Genomic DNA, 24428 nt, shown 5'->3' with positions numbered 1-24428 from the left:
GAGATTTAAGACTTTGAAGGGCACTTGGGAATTATTTTATTAAAATGTCTCTTGAATGATTTCTAAATTTAAGAAAACACTGTTGTTTAACAATCAAAACATGATATTCGTTTTCTTAGGAAGGTGAATAATGTAAAGGCAGAAAGCGCAAGGCAATATGAGAGTTTAAAAAAAAAAAACTACATGATCTCATTGATCATAATTTCTTCATGTGTATTGATTTGAACATCTCAAAGTAGAAATCCTAAAATGAATGATGGAAAAACAGAAAAAAACTACCATTTGTAAAGAAATGCGTCACTCCATACTATTTTCTGAACATTTTATTTTCTGTCCAACATAGCAAGTATATAAATACATTAGGTAAACGCTATTATCATACTGCCATTTTCTTATATTCCAACTACAGCAAACATCAAATAAGACCCTCTTGAAATCATCGTTTAAAGAGATTCTTCCACAGGAAGTTCACAAAGCATTTGCACATAACTTTTAATTTGATCATGCCATGGAAAATGAAGGCAAATCTAAGAAGACCACAACAGGAACACATTTTAGGCTTTCCTCTTCTTCAGTATTTTCGTTCCAGAGAGCGCTCCTTTTTTGGCCCCTCTGACCATACCTTTGAACTGGCCTTGGAGTTTGGCCTTTTTCCTGTCAACAAAGTTAAGTCATGTTTTATCAGCTGCATGATTTAAGGAGAAAGTGTGCAAGGACAGAATCGGCCCCTAACCTGCGATTGAGCTGGGCCTTCTTCAGAGGAACGTAGGCATACGGGTCACACTTGCCTTCCTTCTTAACATCCCCTTTTCCCTTCTGCAACGAACACCGGTTTAGCAAAGGTCATTCAGATGTTTATTTTATATGTTGGCTATTATAAAAATGTTCTGCAAAGAAAGAGGTTCTTCACTTCTCACCTTAGATTTATACTCTGTCCCAAACTCTGGTCTTCCACCCAGAGGCCTGTGGATTCCAATGCCACCAGCTGAGAAGTTCAACAACACATAGAAATGTTAAAATGTACAGAAACATTACATAATGAATTTGTTTGATCAATATTTTTCATTCCGTTAAAATACAATTTTAAAATAAAATCCGTTTCTTAAAGGGTTAGTTCACCCAAAAATGAAATTTCTTCCATTAATGACTCACCCCAATGTTGTTCCAAACCTGTAAGACCTCCGTTGATCCTCGGAACACAGTTTAAGATATTTTAGATTTAGTCCGAGGGCTTTCAGTCCTGTGAATGTAAGTCTGTGCACACTTTGCTGTCCACGTCCAGAAAGGTAATGAAAACATCATCAAAGTTGTCCATATGTGACATCATTTGGTTAGTTAGACTCTTTTGAAGCGTCGACAATACATTTTGGTCCAAAAATAACAAAAAACTAAGACTTTAGACCGTTATCTTGGAATCCGCGTTCACGAGACCGCAGTGACGCTGCAGACGTAAGATGCTGTGACGTGTTATCTGGTGCGACAGAGCTTCGTTTGTAGTCTGAGGGAGACTCAGTACAGCGTGCGTCTCCCTCAGACTACAAACGAAGCTCAGCGTCTTACGTCTGCAGCGTCACTGTGGCCTTGTGAACGCGGATTCCAAGATAACCAAATGATGTCACATATGGACTACTTTGATGATGTTTTCATTACCTTTCTGGACGTGGACAGCAAAGTGTGCACAGACTTACATTCACAGGACTGAAAGCCCTCAGACTAAATCTAAAATATCTTAAACTGTGTTCCGAGGATCAACGGAGGTCTTACAGGTTTGGAACAACATTGAGTCAATGGAAGAAATCTCATTTTTGGGTGAACTAACCCTTTAATAGTGCTCTGAGCAACAAAACAACAATTTGTATTTGCGTTTCAGCAGTAATGTTTCATACAAATTATGTTATCCTACCTTTATATTTCATCGGAGGTTTAACATCCATGTCATCATCCAGATCGTCATGCATTTTCCACTTTGGATTCTTCCTCTGTTCAACAAAGAAAAATTAACCTCACACTAAAAAAAACCTTTTTGTACATTTCTCAAATCCGTTGATTATGAAGAAAGTGAAATGCATAAAACACCCACAGTTTTGACTCCAGCCTCTTCAAGTACATCATCCATTTCAGCGTCTGGAGGGATATATGCATATTAACGTACAGTGGTTTATTGCAATAGTAAAGGCAAGTCAACACACTTCAGCAAAAGTGATCATGTCACCTTTAGTTTTGTCACCATAATCATTATCATCATCCTCTTCTTTGATGATCAATCGACCATCGGATGTCACCTTGAATCCATGCTCTGCATGGGTAGCCTTCTTTACGTTAGGGTTGGTAGCTAAACAAGAGATATACACAAGATATATTAATGTACATGATCAATTGAATTTGATCACGACTGAATCTAACTGAACATATGAAAAGATCTCTTACCCAGAACCCTCTGCGCTGCTTTTGGATCGAGGAAATTGAGTGGTTCGTCGGACACACCTTCCTTTAGCCAGGCCTTGCCCTTCAATGGCTTCTTCAGCCCCTTCTTGGGCTTCTCGTCTTCAGAGTCAGCAGAATCCGTCTCAGCCAGAATGTCCTCAATACTGCAAGGAGACAAAGGACATTAATCCAGAAACATTTGAAAGCAGGGTTTTCATTTCAAAACGCTTCCTGTGCACACTAGTGTTTTCCCAAAGTTGCTCATCCACACTGAAAAGTCTGTAAAAGTTAAAAATCACCTTACTGCACGTGAAAACTTAAAAAGCTCATGAGATGATACAGAGAGAGAAGTTATCACCCTATTCTTCTGGCACGATCACTTTATTAGCAAAACATCCCACCACTCACTGTTGCACACAGGTCGCGCTCAAAATCGTATGGTCTAAAACGCAACGGTCATGTTTTGCCACAGGACAGCAATTGAGAGTAGATCGTGTCATCTTTGCAGGAATGCAATATGAAGATTCTATAAAGGAACATTAATCTTTAGTAACACTATGACATATCAGGCACAACAATGCCGGTATAACCATAGATATTATTGGTACAATATGAGTCACATGACTAAACATGCATCGTTTTCGAATACCCATTTTCGCAGTCCACACTACAACACGAAAACAATTAATCAAAAAGCTGTCTTTGTTGACAAAAATTATGTCTCAGTGTAGACGGAAGGCAACAAAATGGAGAGAAAGAGAAGCGTTTTTAATCGAAACCACATTTGTGTGGACAAGGCCAAATAAAAACAAAACTTCCTGTCCAGCACTGTCAGCTAAGCCCTAAAATATTTCCAGATGTACACCACACAAGAGTCACAATTCTTAATCATAAAGCAAACGATTTCAGGTGAAAGCTCTGTACCTCTGTCCTTTCACTTTAGGTTTCTCGTCCTCTGAGTCTGAGCCGTCCTCTTCCGTCTTGCTCACGAGTTTGCGTCTCTTATTTCTGGCCTCCGTTTTACGGATATTCCCTAGGACCTTGTGTTGCTCGGCAGGCAACATGCTTTTGACCAGCTCAAATCTGAACACATATTACATTACAATCATACAAAGTTTATAGAATAAAAGAAAAACCATAAAAAGTAAGAAAGGATTGAGTGGCTATGTTTGGTTAGCTACGCAGCTTACCCAAATTTCCTAATCAATTTGGTGTAAATACTCTTAAGTTTCACCCTAAAGTGTCTTCGCATGTCATTCATATTGCTGATGCCTTCCATCTGCAAAATGATAGAGAAAAAATGTATAACACGGTCAGACACTTTTTAAATGTTCAAATATAAACTTGAAAACGCACTCTCTCTTCCTCACTTACAATAACATTAACATGGCTGGCTAAAACCTTGACATCTAGAGAAAACAGGAGAACTTTTAGGAAGCCAAGAGAGGCCTTGACAATCTCTCGTGTCCTGCTCGTAAGCAGAAGACAGACATTTTGTAGCAGCAGCTCCAATGAGGGCACGTCTATGGAATCTGCAGATAAAGACCAGACAATATTTCCACATTTATATTTGCTTTACAATCAAACAATGACTAAAAACATTTAATAATTCTTTACAATCATTAAAGGCACAATATGTACGTTTCGCCGATAGAGGTTGCTTGTTCAAAACAAAAAAGCCGTGAATGAGTGTGGAATCATGGGAGTTGTAGTCTTGACTCTTCACCTCCACAGCCAATGCAAAGGAATCTGACGGACTTGAGAAGAAATCATGTTCATGAATGAGAGATTTGAATTAAAGTTTAATTAACTTTACGGTGGTATGAAGCAGGAGGTGCGGAGGGCCTTTGGGAGCGAACGCTAATGAGAGACTTGAGCGAAACGCTGTTTCTGCTTTTATTATGCTTTTGCTGCAGTCGGCCGCTTCTGTTCTTTTCGTTGCGTATGTGGGGTAATGAAGTTTTTTACATGGTTAAAACAATCATACTAAATATTACATTTGTGTGTGTTGAAAGTTATGTTATAATGTTACTGATTGGTATGAGACACTTGTCTCACTTTGCAATACTCTAGATTGATATTAGAATATTATATTACTAAAAACAAGATGACTAAGTGACTGTTGCTTACTGATATTTAAATATATATTGTATGACTGAGAAAGCTCTCTCTGATTATGCTTAGCCACTTGACAAAATAGTGTCTCTGATGCATGGCAAAAACTTTACTAGCCGTGAATCAAGAAAACAAGCAATTCAGACAATCAGAATAACAATTATTAATTTTCTGTTGATAAATGTATATCCAAACAATCTAATAAAATACATACTATATTAAAAGCGTCTTTGGCATTTCCATGGTTTCCCAAGAAATCAAGGGTATCACGGATATGACGTCATTGACAGGCGACGCAAGGGCACGGTCCATAACTCATGGTTAAAATAGCTGATTTCTCTGGATTTAAACATTGTTGGAAACGTTTGGAATAATGTTGTACACGGGTCAACAAAATATATAACATTGTTCTAGTGGTTTTTGCATATTTTAAATTTAAAAATCTTACATATTGTGCCTTTAATATCACTACAGTTTCACTTTTTCTGTAGACAACAGAATGAGAGCAAGCCCTCAAATATATCTCAAAAGTATTTTTTTAATAGTAACAGTCACTCACCTTTGTAATGGAACACTAGCCTGGTTAAGGCAAGAACTGTGCAGGTCATCATCGTTGCAGAGCCAGTTAGTCCAATGAACACATGGCTTAAATACTCATTTATGGCATCTGACAACACATGGTTATGATAGATAATTATTTCAGCTCTTCACTCAGCAAGATACACTGCCCGGCCAAAATAAAAACATTAGCAAATGTTTCAATGATCAGAGTCAATGATTGGATCATTATTGCAGTTAGTATGTTTCTAGCATGTTATATGTTTGGCAACAGTTCTTCCAACCCTAATTGATTGAGGGTGTAGCTTTTCATTTCTTAAAAAAACACGTAGGAAGATACACTGCTATTCCTCATATTAGCCTAACATATTATTGTATACCTCTATCTGTAAAATTCTGTTTATAGTAATAGCCATCTGTATATTGTATTCATAGTTCATATTCACCTGTAAATTCTGTTTATAGTAATAGCCATCTGTATATTTATTCACTGTACATATTCACCTGTAAATTCAGTTCTGTTTATAGTAATAACGTCTCTCTATTTATACATATTTATACATATTCAGTACATATCCATGTCCTGCACTTACGCATCCATTGTATATCCTGCACTTGCTGCTATTGCACTTCTGGTTAGACCTAAACTGCATTTCGTTGCCTTGTACTTGTACTTGTGTAATGACAATAAAGTTGAATCTAATCTAATCTAATCTAATCATGGCCATATTCCAGGATGATTCATAAAGAATCACACCTCTGAGTCCAGACCTTAAATTCATTGAAAGTCTTTGGGGTGTACTTGAGTGGACTTACAGAGTGCTTGACTCTTGCATTGCCAATACATGATCTTGACCAAAATTAATCCACCTCTTGATGCAAATAAATGCTGTGATGTTATTTCCATCAAGAGGTGCATACATTTTTTTTTATCCAGATCTTGTATTGACAATGCAAGAGTCCAGCACTCTGTAAAGTCTCCTCCAGCACATCCCAAAGACTTTCAATTTAAGGTCTGGACTCAGAGGTGCCAATTCATGTGTGAAAATGATTCTTCATGCTCCCTCCCAACCATTCTTTCACAGTCTGAGACTGATGAATCTTGACATTGTCATCCTGGAATATGGCCATAATGTGTACGTGGTTGTTTAAGAAACGAAACGCTACACACTGTTGCCAAACATATAACATGCTAGAAAAATAAAATCACTGCAATAATTGACTCTTAAGCATTTGCCAATTTAAATCCAAACAGCGACTTTTTTTGGCCGGGCAGTGTATATCTCAGTAATGAAAATAAAAATATATTCGATTTTTATCTTCACCTTTTGGGTTTCCATAAAACCGCAAAAATGCGTTGCCAATCTCAACCAGAAGAGAATAGGCGTTTTTGCGGGCACCAATAGACATTTCCTTTGTGCAAAGAATTACCTAAAAACACATTAAAATACCAATATTATAGCTTTTATAAAGAATAACACTCTGATTTAAGACTGAGCGGTTACACATTATTTAAAGTGTCCTTGTTACTGTGTAATTACACATTTAAATACGGAGTAATATTAATTAACAGCATTTACTTACTATAGGTTTTAGTTTTGGGTTAATTTACTGTTATATTACTACTAAGTACATGTCACAAAGACTAAAATAAAGTGTTGCCAACTGGGCTCTATGCTAGACATACCTCAGGAAGCAGAGTAGCAATAAAATCAAGGTGTTCTTCATTGATCTGCTTCACTATGTGAATCAGACACTTGAGTCTAGGCTGAAAAAAAAAAAAGCACCACCGATTATTCCAATACACATTCGCTGTGTAAAATGTGATTACTTGGTGTTTTTCATGGTTCTCACCCGTTTGGCAGGTGAGGCCGCAGACTTCAGGGTGTCCAGCAACATTCCCTTCAGCTGCTCGAGATTCGCTAGAACAAAAGCCTTACAAGATGCTTTCTCTCCTCCACACATCTCCTCCAGCACTCTATAGGCTTTTTTCTGGATGCCTGAGTCCTTGCTCTATAAAACACACATATACAGAGACATTACATGAAGTACACTCATAATGCAAAAGTTAAAATATGGTTTAAAATGCTAATAGGAAGATTCTCACCTCCACAAAAGGTTTAATCAACTCAAATGTCTGGGTCATAGATTGTTCATCCACAAATGGAGCCATTGCAACAATCAGGTCGATAACAGCAAGCCTGCAAAATACGAGCCACTTATTTTTCAATGCAAGATGTAAACCTATTCCAATGAAACTTGACACGGTTTTTAGACTGATACACAGAACACAAAAATGTGGTTTCAATGGTATGCATTATTCAGGTTTCCTTCTATGTCTCTGCCTTTTTATAGGCATCTCAAAAGATCTCATGAATGTACCTACAGCCTTGTAAGACAGACAGTAAATGTGTGGAGCTGAATTACCTTGTGAAATTGTCCTCACTGTTGAGTCTTTCCGAGGCTTTGTGCAGGAACGTGCACACCATCTAAACCAAGAGGAAAAAATATTTACAACTGACAACAAGAGAGCAAATTTACATTTATGCATTTGGTGGATACTTTATCCATTATCCAGGTACACATTTTCCCAGTTCTTGCATTCCCTGGGAATCAAACCCATGATACTGGCATTGCTAATGGTATGCTCTACTGTTGGAGCTACAGGAGGGCCAGAACGTAATTCTTGCAATGATGCAATTATTTGTTAATATGGTAGATGAATTTACCGTCTGGTCTGTGATGGTGAGGTAAACTCTGATTGTCTCAAGGACAGCCATCCTAGCAGATGTCATCTCTCCTTTCTTAGGCTGCTGACTATAGACATTAAACAGGATGGGAAGGAAGTTCTTGGAAAAGCGATTCAATTCAGCCTTCTCTTCCTCTGCAGATTTAATATACAATCATAAATCTCAATGAGCAGTCATCAGTGAAAATATAGCCAAAGCAATGAAAAGAAAATGAAGAGCTGTTCAGATTGAGACTAATGTTTTAATAACCCAGCTGACCTGTCTCAGAGCACCTGATGAGAGTCCGCATGGCCTGACAGATGCACAGGCGGAGGTCAGGGCGATCATTGAGGGCCATACCCAGAGAGCGTGCAATGCCCTTAAATGATGCCAACAGATCGGTGGGTTTTGTGCAGAATCCAGGTAACATAGTCCAAATCTGGAAAAACAAATACATTTATAACACTGGAAAAATAATTCAAACGGATGAATCCTTTCACTCAATGACTTTGTTTTGTATGTACATATTCTCATACCAAATTAAATTCCAAATGTTACAAATATTAGTTGGAGAAAACTGTTTACAAGTTTTTTTGTTTATTTTTGTGAAAGTAGTCGGTTTCAAAGATTTACATGGAATATATGACCAAAATCTTTTCACAAAAGTACTTTTACTTCATGATCAAAATATGTCAAGAAAAGCTTTACAAAAAAATCGGTAACCCTTTAGATTAAGGTTTAATTCTCACTATTAACTAGTTGCTTATTAGCATGTATATGCCTTATTCTGCATCCCTTAATCCTACCCAATACTAGTGTTGTCACGGTACCAAAACTATGACTTCGATACGATACCAGACTAAAATACCTCAATACCAATACTGAATCGATACCACGGCAAAAAAACCTAAAAGTTACTGAATAATATGAAAGAACATACTATTCATTGTTATAATATATATAATGTTCCTGCCCTGCTTTTTGACCATTCCATCCTCTTATTAAAATAATAATAATTACATGCCAGTGTGAACATAAATCATGTTAACATTCAATAACCTTTCACTATTCTGAACAGGTTGGGATGACCAAAATCTTATTTCATGATACGAGTAATTTAATATTTTTTAAATGTAATTTTATAATTACAATATAGATATTTATTTCTAATTTTATCTTTGTTTTTAAAAATAAGCAAACATGCAAATTACAAACAATATGACAAAAACTGTGCTTTAATTTTCAGCTACAGTAGGTCTATTTAACAGTAGCATTCAAGAAAGAAATTAAATAAATCAAATATAAAAAACTGCTTAGTCTTCACTCTATAAATTAACTATAAACTGATTTTTGCACTGCATTTTGACATTTTAGTGTGTATTTGACCATTTTATTATTCCCAAAAGTATACGTTGCTTATCTGCATTCAAACAGTTCTCTTTCACGATTTATTGTGAAACTTTGTCATCATATGGACCAGCCCAACACGCAAGTTGTTTTTTTATTTAAAAGATCTGTACCAGCTCTTTCAAATCACACATGATTTTTATTCAGATTTTTCCCCCCATGATTGAAGTGTTTAAATGAAGACTTTTCATTCTGATTAAGATATAAGTCGGATTATTAAAGCGATAGTTTGAAGTGCTAATAGGAATGAAATGGAGACAGAATTTTCATTTTAGGGTTAACTACCCCTTTAACTGATTTTTCAGACATTCATTGTGAATGGCAGATTATTTAGAACATAACTGTGTCAAAATATCCATCTTACCTGCATCTGTAGAGTCTGATACACTTTTGCCATCAGTTTCTGCCCTGACTGCTCCAGTTCATCAGCTAATATAAACCAGAGAAAGAAAATTTAAATGTTGATTGATAAGCATGTGCATGTTCTGACAAGTGAATTGCAATGTAAACCACATTTTAAGATAGTGTGTGTCCATTACAAACCTTTCTGTTTTAATGTGTTTGCCAGAGGGAAAAAGTGTGATGTGAAGTAAGCCAGTTGAGTGTTCTTCACATGATCTCTTATGACCGGGATCAGCCAGCTGCGTGGGAACTCAAGGTCGTCACTGTAAACAAACATATACAACACATTTCATCACATTCATTTTATTTTTCATTCAAAGCACCCTCAACAGTTTTTAGACTGAGAAGCATCAGCAAAGTAACTCACTCTGTTCCAGTGATGAGGAGGGGCATGGCGTTCAGGACCACCTCTGGACCCATGCTCTCCACTGCACAGCCCACAGCCAGATCCAGCTCCCCAGAGAAGGGGAACTGAGGGGTGGCCCGCAGGTCACAGAGAGACTGCAGACTCTGAAGATCACACACAGATAATAATCTCTGAGCAAACTATCAATGAAACAAACACACAAACTAAAACCAACAACAACAACAAAAAAATCACTTAATTTATGCATTTTTAACTACTATATACTTACATTTAAAAATATATATTATTAGGTACAATGTACTTATTGTGTTCATGTTGTATTGCAACACACTTTTGCTGCGATTGAGCAGGGTTAGAGGCAAGGTTAGGACAGGTTTGGTGTGGTATGGAATTGTCAAATGAAATAAAGTACATCTTTCGATGGATGAATGTTTTTTCTCAATCTACCTTTATCATAAAAGGATGACCCTGTTTTCCTGCAGCTCTGTAGAAGCAGCCCAGGATCTGCAGCACAAACGGCCAAGAGGCATGAAAACGATAGGACAACCCTTCCTCCACAATACTGAAAAAGAAAGGAGGTCAGATTTTAGAATGACCAGGCTCTATAAAAGGACATAACATTCAGACAGATGGGTGTCACAGGTAGGCCCACCTAAACATCTTTAGGATGCTTGCCCCATTTCCAGTTGATGTGTTTGATAGAACGGGTTCAATCTCTGCTACACGCGAAGCTACACACTCATTTATCAGAGTCTGAAGGGAGAGAAAAAGAACAAGAACACTAAGACAAATTCACTTCTGGGAAATAACGGATTACGCTTCTTATAGACAACACGTGACAAACCTTCAGAGTCAGGGTTGCAGCAGAGACGACTTGCGGGTGCGGGGATAGAAGACACGACATGGTGACCGCGAAGAGGCGAGGAAGATGACCGAGACTCAGAGAGCTCTGTAGACTAGAGTTCAAAGATGATGGAATGAGAAAGATTCTTCACCAAGCTAGCAATCAAATGACTCAGTGCCGAAAAAGGCCTACCTGGAGAGATGAACATGGGCTTTTTCCATTACAGCAAGCCATGCAAGTAATGGCTGCAGATCATTCTCACTAGGAACATAGTCATATAAAGCCTGGAAGGAAAGTGTAGATAGCTGTGTCAATCCCCACATTTGAAGATGATAAAAATTAAGGCAAATGGTATACAGCAGAGTTCATATGATCATATGATTGGTAAACATATCAATTATGACACTCACTGTGATGATCTGGGCATTGAGCTCTGCAGACATACTGGAAGTACTCGGTTTGCTACAGAAAAGCTTGTGGAAAGCCTGCATTGCATGTGCGGTCACCAGCTTCAAAGAATCAGAGGCAGGTGTTAAGAATGAAAAAATCATTGGAAATCAAATAAAAATGACAAATGTGTGAGTTAAACTGCTCTCTCACCACATGGCTCAGAGTCATGACACGGAGAAGGGTCTCACAGCAAGACTTGACAGAGTTCAGGGGGAATGCAGACAGCAGTTCCTTCAAAAGACCCAGCACATGGAGAGTAGTTGTATCTTCTTTGCTGCCTTGAGTCAGATAAAAAAGATAACATTACATATTCCATCATTATAATATATATATAGTTTCAGTCAATCTCATGTCAATCTTGAGTACCTATAGAGTAGTATTGCATCCTTTTTATCTCCGAAAAGTCTTTAGTTTTATTATATTTATAAAAGAAAGATGCGCTGTACCCAGTCTTTCCGAATAAAGCAGAGCGGCTTGAGATGTATAGAGTGGGCGGAGCTAAAGAATCACGAGGGCGCGCAGCTATTGCATTGAGAGTGTCTGAAAGCTGTGACATCCTTAAGCGTGGGGAAAAAACGTTATCCTAAATAAACCATTGCTATCAATCCCATTCAGCCACACATATATGATCCAGAATCTGATCCGGAGGCTGAAATTGAACCGGAGCAGCAGCAACAGCTACTACAGCAGGACGTCTCTATATGGTATGTACTGTAACTGTATATATTTGCTTAGCAGCTTGTCATGTGTGAGTTTTATAACATTTGTGTGTGTTTACTCATGGTTTAAGAAGACATAATTTGGTTTATGGACTATTGTGTGTGATTTAACGTTAGCAGTAGCAAGCGGAACGGTTTTGCTCGTAAGACTAGTGCGTGTTTACAAAGAAAAATAATGGAATTGTTGCGCATTTGAATGAACGAGTCGATAGCTAACAACACAAAGACATTTGAAGCAGTTTTACTCACCGCCTGCTTCCAACGCACGACCGTGAACCTTAATCGCCGGGACTGCTCCATCTTTCAGCATTAGACAACCTACGAAACCGGCGTCGAACTGGGCCTTGTTTATAAACCATCATCGCCGAAATGCATGGAACTAACAAAAATGCTTGCACAACTCCGTTGCTGCTCCGGAAAAACAAACTCCATCCACTGTCCCATTAATGCTGGGTTCTTTGGGAAGCTGTACAGGGTTGTCTTGCCCTGACAACCCTGCCCTGACTGCAGCGCAGCCGGCTTCCCTAAAGCCGAGCACAGCATGTTAATGGGCATGCATTCCGCCCTTGTTGACGTCACGCAGACTCATACTCGGAAAAAACTTTCAGAAACTTGTGACAAACCGGAAGGAGTATTTTTGGCACAGAAATACTCCATCAAACGTCCAACTTATTTTTTGAAACTTTGTCCATTTTTAGCATGGGAATCCAAGTGTTTAACAGTGTAAAAAGCTCAGTATGCATGAAACAGCATTTCACCCCCCCTTTAATATTTTATTTCTATTCTTTTTATTACTATTTAGTGATAGGCTCCGATTGAGTAGGTTTGGACAAGCAGGTGTTATTGTTCGTTTTGAGCATTTCGACAGTAAGAACATGAGTTCAACTGACCTCCTGACTGCTCCAATTCTTTGCAGCAGAACTTGGCTGTGGTGACGGCTGCTGGGTGGTGGCTCGGGGCATTATCTGAGAACATGAAGTCACTGTAGCGAAGGATGGAGCAAATGCCTTCTTGTGCTGCCTTTCGCACCTGCAGCACACGGACACATACATCGTTCAGAAACCTCCAACATTCATAGTCTGTCACTCTGTGGCAGTATGGAAAAAGTGTATCTATTGTGTATTACTATAACTAGCGGTGGATATGACTAAAATCTTACAAAGCATAAAAAGAATTTCATATCAACATGGGAATGGATGGGAATCAAACAGACAGACCTTTGGTTTAGAGTGCACTGTGAAACTCAGCAGGCCATGGTACACCTGTAGAGTTGATGGGTAACTCCACATTGACAGATCCTGTTTACGCATCAAAATCGCCAGACAGGATAAGATCTGCAAGGAATATAGAAACAACCAATTTTAGTGTAAAATAATAGGAGAGACGCAAAGCTGACTCACGTCACAATGTCATTACATTGGTTACACCTCTGGTGGTCTTTGGTCATTTTAGATCAAAATATTTTGCTTGCCACTTGCTACATGAACACAAAAATATTGTGGACTTGATTACAAAAAGCTAAATGGTCTTAAAGTCACGCTTGTGGCTGTTAAATGACACAAAACAGCAAAGATCACAAGAATTCTATGAAAAATATAAATAGAGTCATTTTTTTAATTACAAACTACAAATCAGCCACATCCAAGTAGTCTTTGACAATGTCTGCCTAGCATTGGATTTTAAAATCCTTTGCTCTGTTTTTAACAAACATTGTACTAATTGATTTTTTTTTATATATATATATATATATATATATATATATATATATATATATATATATATATATATATATATATTTGTATTATTTTATATAGAAATGGTGCATAATTAGAGATGAAATTCCCTCTAAATATAGCAAAGAATAAATATTATTGAAACAAAATATAGACATTCATATCATTTAATAAAATTACACTTATTGTGTTGGGTCTATTTTGACTGCTGAGGATCACAAGTGTGATGTCAAAGAATACCAGAGGGTTACATTTATGAGAAAGGTGTACAAACCCATCGCAGACAGGACAAAGAGTCAGATGCGGCTTGGTTTGACATCACATCCATAAAGGCTTTGGCTGTGTCCGAGAACTTTTTCTTAAGCACTGCAGCTGGCATCCTTGAGAAGAGAAGCAGAACATAAACTTATCCAGGCCAACAGTCCGAGCCAATCTAAATCACTACAGTAGAAATTCACGCCACTCACCTTTTCATGACCAGGTTAAGGAGGTATGCAACAGCTGCCACTGATTCGCTGCTTTCTACAGCCTCGAGTGTCGTCATCTGCCAGTTGAAAATGGAAAGATATTATAGATTGATCCACAGAAAGCATAGACACATTTGAGCATTATGTCATTGAGCCAAATATGTCCTCATGAAACGAATTGATTTAATGGTGACTTTAAATTACCAAGGCAGCAAAGTACTCCGTTTCTGTCTCCTTTCCTCCTTGAGAGCGAATCACTTCAGTTACGGCCGCCAATACAGCACAGATCTGAAGAACAAGATGTGAATTAAATATTTATAATATAGTAATAATGACAAAAAAATACAGCTCTCTGACCATCAAACTGAATACAAACCTCTTTATGTGCTGCAGAGCTTGACTCCCAGTAGCGCTGTACTTTCCTAAAAGTGAGGTTTGAGCAGTCCGACAGTCCACTAAGAAAAGTCCCAGTGGTTTTCTCTGTGAGGGCTTGATCTTCCATGGCATCTCCTGCCACATCTCCGCTTCTCTGCAAAGATCCTGCCTGAAGCTCATTGTGGAGTTTCAAGGCATCTACTGTCAGATCACTTTTTTCTGTTTAAATAGAAAAAAGATTTGATGAATCTCACATTTACATACCAACTAAACACAATGTTACGACAGCCATGAATACAGTAAAAAAAGTGCAGTCCTAATAACTGTCAGAAATTTAAATATTTAATGATTTAAACTACTTTACAATAAACGCGCAAGTAAATTAGTTGTCGCTCTCTAAAAGTACCCAGGAATGATTGTAACTTGTTTACAAAGTTCGATCAGCTGCCCACGTGTTGTCACGCAGGCCAGACTCTTACCTACGGGACGACTGAAATATCGGCTCCTCGCGGCTTTTCGATAGCGACTTGTCTCCGGATTGCTATCACTACTGTGACCTTTCTTCCACCGCCTTGTTTTCTGGGCTGCTCCGGACCTAAGTTTTCCAGACTTCACCATTTTTGCAGGTGAAAATCCTTACAGTGCTACAGGCACGTTGGTCTCTCCAGTCTACGTGTCGCGCTTGGCATGCGTCATCATCGTGCGTTTTGTGCTTCTTCTTCATCTTTCTTATTTTACTGCGGATGGTGCATTACCGCTACCTTCTGTTCCGGAGTGACAATCAGACGTTAGGTTTACAATCTTTGTCCGTCCCTTACCTCTCTTACCCAACTACACACACAGAGAGACGTTACTGCTCAGTAATTATTTAACGTGAACTCCTGCACCCCAAACACTGCTTATTCCTCATAATCTCTCTCTCTCTCTCTCTCTCTCTCTCTCTCTCTCTCTCTCTCTCTCTCTCTCTCTCTCTCTCTCTCTCTCTCTCTCTCTCTCTCTCTCTCTCTCTCTCTCTCTGTGCTTTATATCTCATAACCTCTTCCTGACATCCCTCACACAGTGTTGTCTGGTGTTTTCCTATCATCTTAAGTGTTTTATTTAGTGTACAATGTCCCAGCCTTAACCTCTTCATCACTGTTTCTTATCCCGCTCCCACTTCCTAACCTACAAGTCTTTTCCTATTGAATTCCATGGCTGTTTTTATTATGCTCCTGGAACACTATAGCCTGGAACACTATTTAAGATGAATTGTATTTTAAATCCAACATTAAATGTCCAATTCATACCTAAATTCAGCCTGTTATCTTTCATATGGAACATTCAATTATGTTTTATGTTGTGAGAAAATGGGTGAAAGGTTTTAAGAAATCTGTAACTTTCTGCTATTCATCACATAAACCTGTGCTTCGTCATAACATCTAGAGTAGGCTACCATTTCATTTTGAATGTCCCATTCTCAAATTAAATTATTTAGAATCATTGTACTGAAATTGAGAATTATTTTACTTTGATGTTCTTATGCTATAATATCTTGCACGTAACCCAATACCATATATTGTTACAAACTTCTTCTGCTATTAAATGTTTTCATTTTGCTCTACTAAGTGTGATTATAATATTTTGGTTGTCCATCCATCTTTAAATAATACACCATTTTGTATACTTTATTCATTTCTCTTAATTCCAACATGGTAACCATATAAAATAAACTATAGTTCCAACCTATTTTACATTATTAAAAGATCACTTCAACTTGTCTGGAATTTTTGAATGCTCAAAAGTGCTACTATTTAGTCAGAGCAGACTGGCATCACTTCCTCTATTGAATCTTAGAATGTAGAAAGTACCTGTATATAGTTGTGCCTATATATTAAGTTGTATTTTTGTATTTAGGCTAATTATTGTTTCCACACTATATATATGGTTTTTTATTCTTGCAATGATAAATCGGGTTCAATCCCAGCAGTTGCCACCACCAGTGTGTCCTTGAGCAAGGCACTTTACTCCACGTTGCTCCAGGGGGATTGTCCCTGTATGTCGCTTTGGATAAAAGCGTCTGCCAAATGCATAAATGTAAATGTAAATGTTTCAATAAAAAGCCATGGAGGCACAGGCGAAAATTTTATGGAGTCAATTCAGAGTTCAATTCTTTACTTCCCATGCAAATCCTATGCCAGATGTATTTGTCTTCTATTATTTCTCTTTTGATTGATCATTGTGAACAGAATACACCTGATCAGGCATAACATTATGACTTAATATTGTGTTGGTCACCCTTTTGCTGCCAAAACAGCCCTGACCCGTCGAGGCATGGACTCCACTAGACTCCTGAAGTTGTGCTGTGGTATCTGACACCAAGATGTTAGCAGCAGATCCTTTCAGTTCTGTAAATGGCGAGGTGGGGCCACCATGGATCGGACTTGTTAGTTCAGCACATCCCAAAGATGCACAATTGGATTGAGATCTGGGGAATTTGGAGGCCAAGTCAACACCTCAAACCATTTCTGAACCATTTCTGCTTTGTGGCAGGGTGCATTGTCCTGCTGAAAGAGGCCACAGCCACCAGGGAATACCGTTTCCATTAAAAGGTGTCCATGGTCTGCAACAATGCTTAGGTAGGTGGTATGTGTTTAAAGTAACATCCACATGGATGGCAGGACCTATGGTTTCCCAGCAGAACATTGCCCAAATCATCACTCTGCCTCCGCTGGCTTTTCTTCTTCCCATAGCGCATCCTGGTGCCATGTGTTCCCCAGGTAAGCAACACACACACACCCGGCCATCCACGTGATGTAAAAGAAAACGTGATTCATCAGACCAAGCCACCTTCTTCCATTGCTCCATGGTCCAGTTCTGATGCTCACGTTGCTTTCGGCGGTGGACATAGGTCAGCATGGGCACCCTGAAAGGTCTGCAGCTAAGGAGCCCCATACGCAACAAACTGCGATGCACTGTCTATTCTGACACCTTTCTATCAGAAGCAGCATTAACTTCTTAAGCAATTTGAGCTAAAGTACCTCGTCTGTTTGATCAGACCACACGGGCCAGCCTTCGCTCCCCACGTGCATAAAACCTTACAGTGCATCCATTATTCACAGCGCTTCACTATTTCCAAATTTTTTTTATGTTACAGCCTTATTCTAAAATTGATTAAATAATAGATTAATACATTTGCAAATAATTCAAGCAAACTTCTTTCACATTTTCATTATGGGGAATTGTTTGTAGAATTGAGGAAAAAAATAATGAATTGAATCAATTTTAGAAAAAGGCTGAAAAAGTGAAGCACTGTGAATACTTTCCGGATGCATTGTACAGCCAGCCAACCTTTTCAATAAAAAATTAAACAGAAAATTCAAATGACAGTTTTGCCACAGTACAAAAATCAGTCAAATTTATTAAAAACTTCTGAAACATTGACGGTGAGTTACACAATTAGCTACAATTCTGTTTCTTAATATAACAATATTACAATATGAAATAATTGTACAATTTAGAGTTTTTTAAAGTCAGTTGGTTTCAGCAATAACAAACAAACCTTGTAACTTGTATCCATTTAAAATTCATTTATATTAGAATTTAGAAATAATAAAAATTAACCTGTCTATGCTAAAATAAATTACAAACCTCTATAAAAGCATGGTTGCAAACAAATGTGTACAAATCGCTTCGGAATATAAACAAATTATGACTGGCAAAACAAAATTGGACAGTACCAAGTTTACCGGTATGTTTTGTTTTTTTGATAACATGTAACAGAAAGATAAATAAGTCTCTGAACAGTCTATGATTGAACAAAATCAAAATTTCATCATGATGCAATAAACATTTAATAAGATACTTGAAATTAGTCTATGCCTGCTCAGCAATGGACAGCAGACTGTATCAAGAATCAAGGCAAATTATATCATATAGAATATGGAAATGAATATCCACACAACATATGGATATTAAAACCAAGAAGGCAAGGTATCTACAGTAATTTACTATAACACACTTTAGCATGCTACAATTTAGATGTTTCTGTGTTTGTGCTTCACATTTAGAAAAGAAACTACGACCTAATCAAAGGGCTATAACAGAAACCTAAGCAAGAATCCGTAAACGTGTGAGTTTATTGAGTCCTGGTCCACAGTTTTGTGTGTTTACTAGTTGGGAACAATGGGCTGATTAACAATGACCTGTATTACAAAGTCCTTCTGGATCTTGGTGTCCAGTAAACGTGTTTTATCCGTGAGGAGCTTTCCAGAGAAAAACCAGCGCTGATTGGCAGTATCAATGTCTTCCTGAATTTGAAGCTGTTTCTTCAGCTGACGGATGGAATCGGCCATAGTGGCACTGATGCGAAGGTCTTTTCCGGAGGAGAGACGCACCTTCAGCTGGAACTCCATCTCTTTCTTCTCCTGTGGCTCAGTGTGATCGGACACATTATGATCATTGCACTCAGAGACCAGGTTGACTGGAGGAGACAAGCAGTACGCAGGAAGCTGATAGCGGTTGCCCAGTTCATCATAGCATTCCATAAGGGATCCTGAAAGAGCAAATCAAAAGCTATAATTCAGCTCATGTGTATATTTAGCACACACAGTATATGTATATTTATATGTACACAACTGTTCAAAATTGTAAATAACTGTTTTCTATTTTAATATATTTTAAAATTTAATTTATTCCTATGATGTCTTCAGTGTCACATGATCATTTAGAAATCATTCTAATATTCTGACTTGGTGCTCAGGAGACATTTCATATTATTATCAATTTTGAAAATTGTTGTGGTACTCAATACTTTTGTGGAAACCGTGATGCATTTGATAAGTTTAATGTTTCTTTGCTGGATAAAAGTAATCATTTTTTTAGCTATTTTAAATATATTTTTTTTGTAAACAAAAAGTTGTATAATGTACAACATGATAAAATAGAGGCATTTTCACTAGTGATCTAAATTAAAAATGCTAAATGTTTACCATGAGGAAGTGTGATGCTGGCTCCATCTACAATAGCCTGCGCTAGTTGATGGTCGTTGCATTCAATCGCTACAGCTGCAGCTTTCAGCGCGTCCCAGATCTCTTTACGGCCATCAAAAGCGGGAGCTGTGTCCCAAAATTCATCTCTTTTACTGCGCAGCTGGCCCTCCGTCATAGGATAGTCACTTTTCCACTTGGGCTTATCTTTCTTCAGGGGCTCATTGCGTCCTACAGAAGAAAAAGGCATAAAGACAGAAATGTTACCTAAACAATATCCAGATCCTTTAGTAATGCATTAAAGGGATAGTTCACCCAAAAATGAAAAGTAACCCATGAATTACCCCACGTCATGAGTCAGGTAAGGGGGTTACTGTTTAACTGTAAATCAATGCGTATGGCCATCTGCCGGAAGCTAGTTATTTTCGTTTTTAAAGCTTTAAATATGGATATTTTTCCTACACAAACACATCACTTCGCTTTCGATGGCTTTATTAACAGCCCAGAGCTGTGTGGGACACTTTTATGATGGATGAATGAACTTTTTTGGGCTTCAAAGTCCTCTTTTCACTACCATTATAAAGCTTGGAAGAGCCAGGACATTATTTAATATATCTCCGAAGACTGTCATGCACCTTGGATGGCTTGAGGGTAAGAAAATCATGGGGTATTTAAAAATTTGGGGGGGGAAACTATCCCTTTAAGTGGTCAGTCCGATATATCCGGATGACATTTGTAAAAATCCTGTTTCACAAAAAGGCTCCTGACCTCTTGTTGAAGATCTAGGACAACAAATACATGTAACATGTGACATCACAGCTTTTAATTTTTGATTTTTTTAAGCTAGAAGCTTCTCTTTGACGTGTGGCAAGGATAAATCAATTTAAGATCAGAACTCTCACAATCATCGCCAGTTTAATAGCTACTTGTCCTTTACGTGAACTATGAACCCATTAAAACAGATCAAATGCAATAATGCTGTAAAAATCTCCATCCAAACCACAACCTAAATCCCAACAGTCAAGCCATCCCAGCATGATGTCAACAAAGAGCTCATGTGGGCCGAAGGGAAATCCCATTGAGAAGAAAGCTATTGGCTCAGAAAAGTGGCTGAATCATTTGTATACAAATAAAACGTGACAGAATCCCAGTACAGATTTCAAAAGAAACTTTGAATCCTCATACAACCGTGATAAAAACCTGCTCTAGAGTCAAAGCAGTGGATAGCCTACACCGGAGAGAAACAAATTATTTATAGTGTCTGAGATTAAAGCCTTAATCGGGTGATGCAACACAGGATTTAGTGGCCTCTTTCCCATCATGCATCACTCCAAGCCAGACGAGAGTTTACAAAAGCAGAGCGAAAACAAACACACTGCAACATTCACACACATTAATAAAAATTAAACCATTTAGACATAAGTACTAAACCATACCTTATCATTATGCATTCTCATGTTAAAAAAAAGACCATAAAAATGGATGTTGGCTGACTTGGCTTATACACTACAAGTCCATGATGTACTGTAATAATCCAGCATGTACTGTATTAACACACATTTTGCTGGAATGCCACACTCATACAAATCAGACTGACAAGGCCAGTGCATCCAGGATCTTGCGGACTTACAAATCCTTTTTAATGACTAAATACAGGGGATTAAATTGTTCATTTAATTTGGCTTCCGTTCACAATGGCAAGACGACTCAGATCAGGGAACAGGGAACAGGTTTCAAACTAAATAATATTTGCTAGCATGACCAAAACACTGAGAAAACGAACTACATAACAAGTAGGCAAATGTACACAGTAAATCAACAAACTTCAACTGTTCAAGTATCTCTAAACAATCTCATCACATCTTATCTTACAAAAGGAGTTACATTTTCTGCTGTAAGCTACTTACTTTTGAGCACAACTGTTATCGTTGGTTGATAGTCTCTCGAGTTTGCAACTCCCATGGTCTGACCGCTCACTTATTCCTTTATTCAGTGAAAATATACAGGACAGTTGCTCCTATGACTTCATGCAGAGGTTTGAGGGACAATCAACTCCACATGCACACTGCTATAAGATGTCACTCACAGAAAAACTCTGATACTCAGCAAGTAAATCCAGTTTCTTGCACACTGTACACGCCCATCACCTGTTCTCTGAAACTAAAATAACACCTTACAAATATAAATCAGAGCGGGTCACCAAGATAGCTTCTAGCGGCAAGAAATAGTCCTTGCTTTTACAATCTCTGGCTTGGGTTTAGGTGTATGAGTGACTTTTCACAACAATCTTAATCCAGTCAGCTCTATTTCAGACCAGGACAGAGTCAAAAATAAACTGTAAATCCCTGGATTGTCCAGAGCAGGTGCACCCAAGCAATTCCACAAATAAACATCTTATGTAAGATGTCCCAATCTAAATGGATTTCTATGTAAAGGAAGAACATTCATTTAAGCAGAGAAGAAATCCACAATTCACTCAGAACTCTGTATATCTAATATGTAAATCTTCTAAGCACCATGCATAGAAAATAATCATGGAAAAATGAATGGAACTTCAATATATGTTTCACATGCCTCATAATCTTTCCCTTATGTTGGGGTCACTTGAGGAGCCAGAGGCAGTCTTTAAAGTTCCAACAGGAACCACTGGGTTCAATAGTGTAAGTCCTGCCATTGTAAAAGAAAGAAAATCAACTGCCCCTTTTTTAAAACGATGCCTTGGGATTAAGACAATTTGGTGATCTAAGGCAAGGGTTTTCAAAATGGGGTCTGGGGAACCTCAGGGGACCGCACAGGAGTGCTAGGGGGTCTAGTTAAGAGCTAAACAGTGTAAAATAAATAAGTAAGTAAAATTTTAAATAAATGAATACAACTTAGATTAAAATAAATAGATAAATAGAAGTAAATAAATAATCTAACAGTACAAAACTATAATAATGTAACTTGACAGACACTAAATATTAATAATAATATCATTTTATAATCAGGTCTTCAAACAGGAAATAGGCTATAAATTCCTTTTACATTTTAGGATGGGGGTCTCTCGCACGAGAATGTCCGTGGCGTCTAAAAGATTGAAACCCCTTATCTAAGGTTCCCATATACTGCCTTTTTACATTGATAGATACCTTCTCTAAAATATCAGAATAAGCTGATAAGTTGATGGAGTAGGACAAATAAGGTCTCAATCAAGGAAAATCAGATGCATTTGCAAACAGAATTCCTCAGCAGATCAATTACCTCCTCGTTTGGTGCTGTATCTGGATGCACTCCTGGAGGACAGGCGAGACCTTTGACGTATCACTCCAAAGCAACTTCCCATCACTGAAACTCACATCAGGACCAAGCCTCGAGTGCCTGGATGCCCGAGTAAATGCATTTCTACCGGATCCAAAATGTAAACAAAAAACCTAGTTGGTGACGTCAGTAAAATATATTTTGTTGTTGCAGAAGAAAGTTTGTTTCTAGTTTACTGTTGTCAGATGCATTGTTGTCCGAGGACAGACACAAGCCTCTTGTATTCCGCTGAGTCGACATGTGTCGACTTAATCTGATCTGATCAGTAACCCTTCCACCAGGAAGACAAAGTTATCACACTAACGCTATCAATGGAGAGTTACTCTAAACTTGATATTTACTTATGCTCCGAGTAAAACACATACATCCTCCCCGGTGTAGTCCACACTCCTGTTGGCTCCTGAAGAAGAATACATCATTGTAGAGCTCTAAAGGATGAAATTGACGATGTAGTAAATATGTGACTAGAGGGCGCTCGTGAGCGCGGCTGACTGAAGTGCTTGAAGTGCTAGCAAGATCACAGAACTGTTGATAATTATTTATTCTCATTTTCTTTTAATTTAATGAATTACCTACGTTTAACCTCATAAGACCCAGGGAAAAAAGTTTTTTGAATCTAGTATTTTTACATGTCATTACATTGTTTAGAGAGCATTAGAAACAAATGGATTTTTTTTTTTTTGTGGGAAAAAGTATATTTTATTCATATGTTATGCTATGTCCGGACTCGGTTGTTTAAAAAAAATGACCTGACATGTATAGGCAAAACCTCTTTTTCATTCACCAATCAATATATATTTTTTTTTAACCAAACGTTGTTTAAAGATGATTCTCAACTATGTTATGAACGAAATAACAGAATTAATTGATATATCATTTTACTTTATGCAATATGTGGGTAAAATAGCCTACATGGGTTTTACCATTCAATGCAATGTATACACTGGATCTAATTAATTAGCATATTGATGTGTTCTTGGAGGAAAATGTCATGAAAAAATAAGTGTAATAATGATAGTAATGGTAAAATCATAATAATATCTAATATTTTATAGGGATTTTGATATGTAATTTATTTCCCTATTCACTTGTGTCTTCCAAAATGCCTGATAAACATGATTTAAGTCCCGGTGTCTTCTACAGTGGACATACTTGAATACTTGTTTCGTAAAAAAAAGTCATATTTTTATCCTGAGATGTAGATTTATAACAAACAATTTGAAAAGTAGTCAGATTTAATGATAGTTACAAAATATTATCATATAAGTGTGCTATTTGATCATTCATTTTTAAAGACCAAGGAGAAGCTGTTTTCCTGGTGAAACCTCGAAACAAATACCTCTGAAAAGCCCTGAATGTGCTCTTTACAGGACACCCAGACTTAAAACTGTGACATGCATGGTGTCAGAGAAATTCACTAAAATATAAATGTCCTCGAACGAGTACAGTGGCACCCAGGAGGTGAATAATTTTTTAGTTTTCTGTAAAATTGCTTAAAGTCTCTCTAATGCTCACCAAATTCTCCTTTATTTCCAAATTTTTTTTTTATCTGCCTCTGTCTTCACTTCGTTTGGAAA

The 24428-nt window shown here is 37.7% G+C and overlaps 2 protein-coding genes across 5 annotated transcripts; both read right to left on the bottom strand.

Moving 5' to 3' along the window:
* rrp12 (ribosomal RNA processing 12 homolog) lies at positions 1–15507 on the bottom strand. The gene is made up of 34 exons (XM_079843073.1): positions 15070–15507; positions 14592–14809; positions 14420–14503; positions 14216–14292; positions 14023–14128; positions 13233–13349; positions 12906–13044; positions 11447–11574; positions 11257–11355; positions 11039–11130; positions 10847–10958; positions 10655–10755; positions 10450–10564; positions 10003–10145; positions 9777–9898; positions 9598–9662; positions 8106–8265; positions 7827–7981; positions 7525–7586; positions 7205–7298; positions 6952–7110; positions 6785–6865; positions 6423–6528; positions 5099–5206; positions 3799–3956; positions 3615–3703; positions 3349–3507; positions 2428–2588; positions 2213–2332; positions 2081–2124; positions 1904–1979; positions 918–985; positions 734–816; positions 1–654 (listed from the first exon to the last, which is right to left on the bottom strand). Exons 1-34 carry the CDS (start codon positions 15206–15208, stop codon positions 555–557), a joined length of 3840 nt encoding a protein of 1279 aa, XP_079699199.1. The 5' UTR covers positions 15209–15507; the 3' UTR covers positions 1–554.
* Positions 15508–17951: 2444 nt separating this feature from the next.
* ubtd1a (ubiquitin domain containing 1a) lies at positions 17952–23317 on the bottom strand. 4 transcript variants are annotated; one of them, XM_079842018.1, is made up of 4 exons: positions 23217–23273; positions 21462–22935; positions 19558–19785; positions 17953–19121 (listed from the first exon to the last, which is right to left on the bottom strand). In XM_079842018.1, the coding sequence occupies exons 2-4, from the start codon at positions 21514–21516 to the stop codon at positions 18739–18741; spliced, it is 666 nt and encodes a 221-aa protein (XP_079698144.1). In that variant the 5' UTR covers positions 21517–22935; positions 23217–23273; the 3' UTR covers positions 17953–18738. The 4 variants fall into 4 exon arrangements, with proteins under 4 accessions (XP_079698141.1, XP_079698144.1, XP_079698142.1 ...); XM_079842016.1 differs by having other exon boundaries at positions 17961–19121; positions 22795–22935; positions 23217–23317; XM_079842015.1 differs by having other exon boundaries at positions 17952–19121; positions 22795–23302.
* Between the last annotated feature and the right edge of the window lie 1111 nt (positions 23318–24428).

Source organism: Gobio gobio (assembly GCF_949357685.1).
Source record: "Gobio gobio genome assembly, chromosome: 18".
Lineage (NCBI taxonomy): Eukaryota > Metazoa > Chordata > Actinopteri > Cypriniformes > Gobionidae > Gobio > Gobio gobio.
Note: the sequence above shows the minus strand (reverse complement) of the source record. Positions and strands in the feature narration are given on the sequence as shown.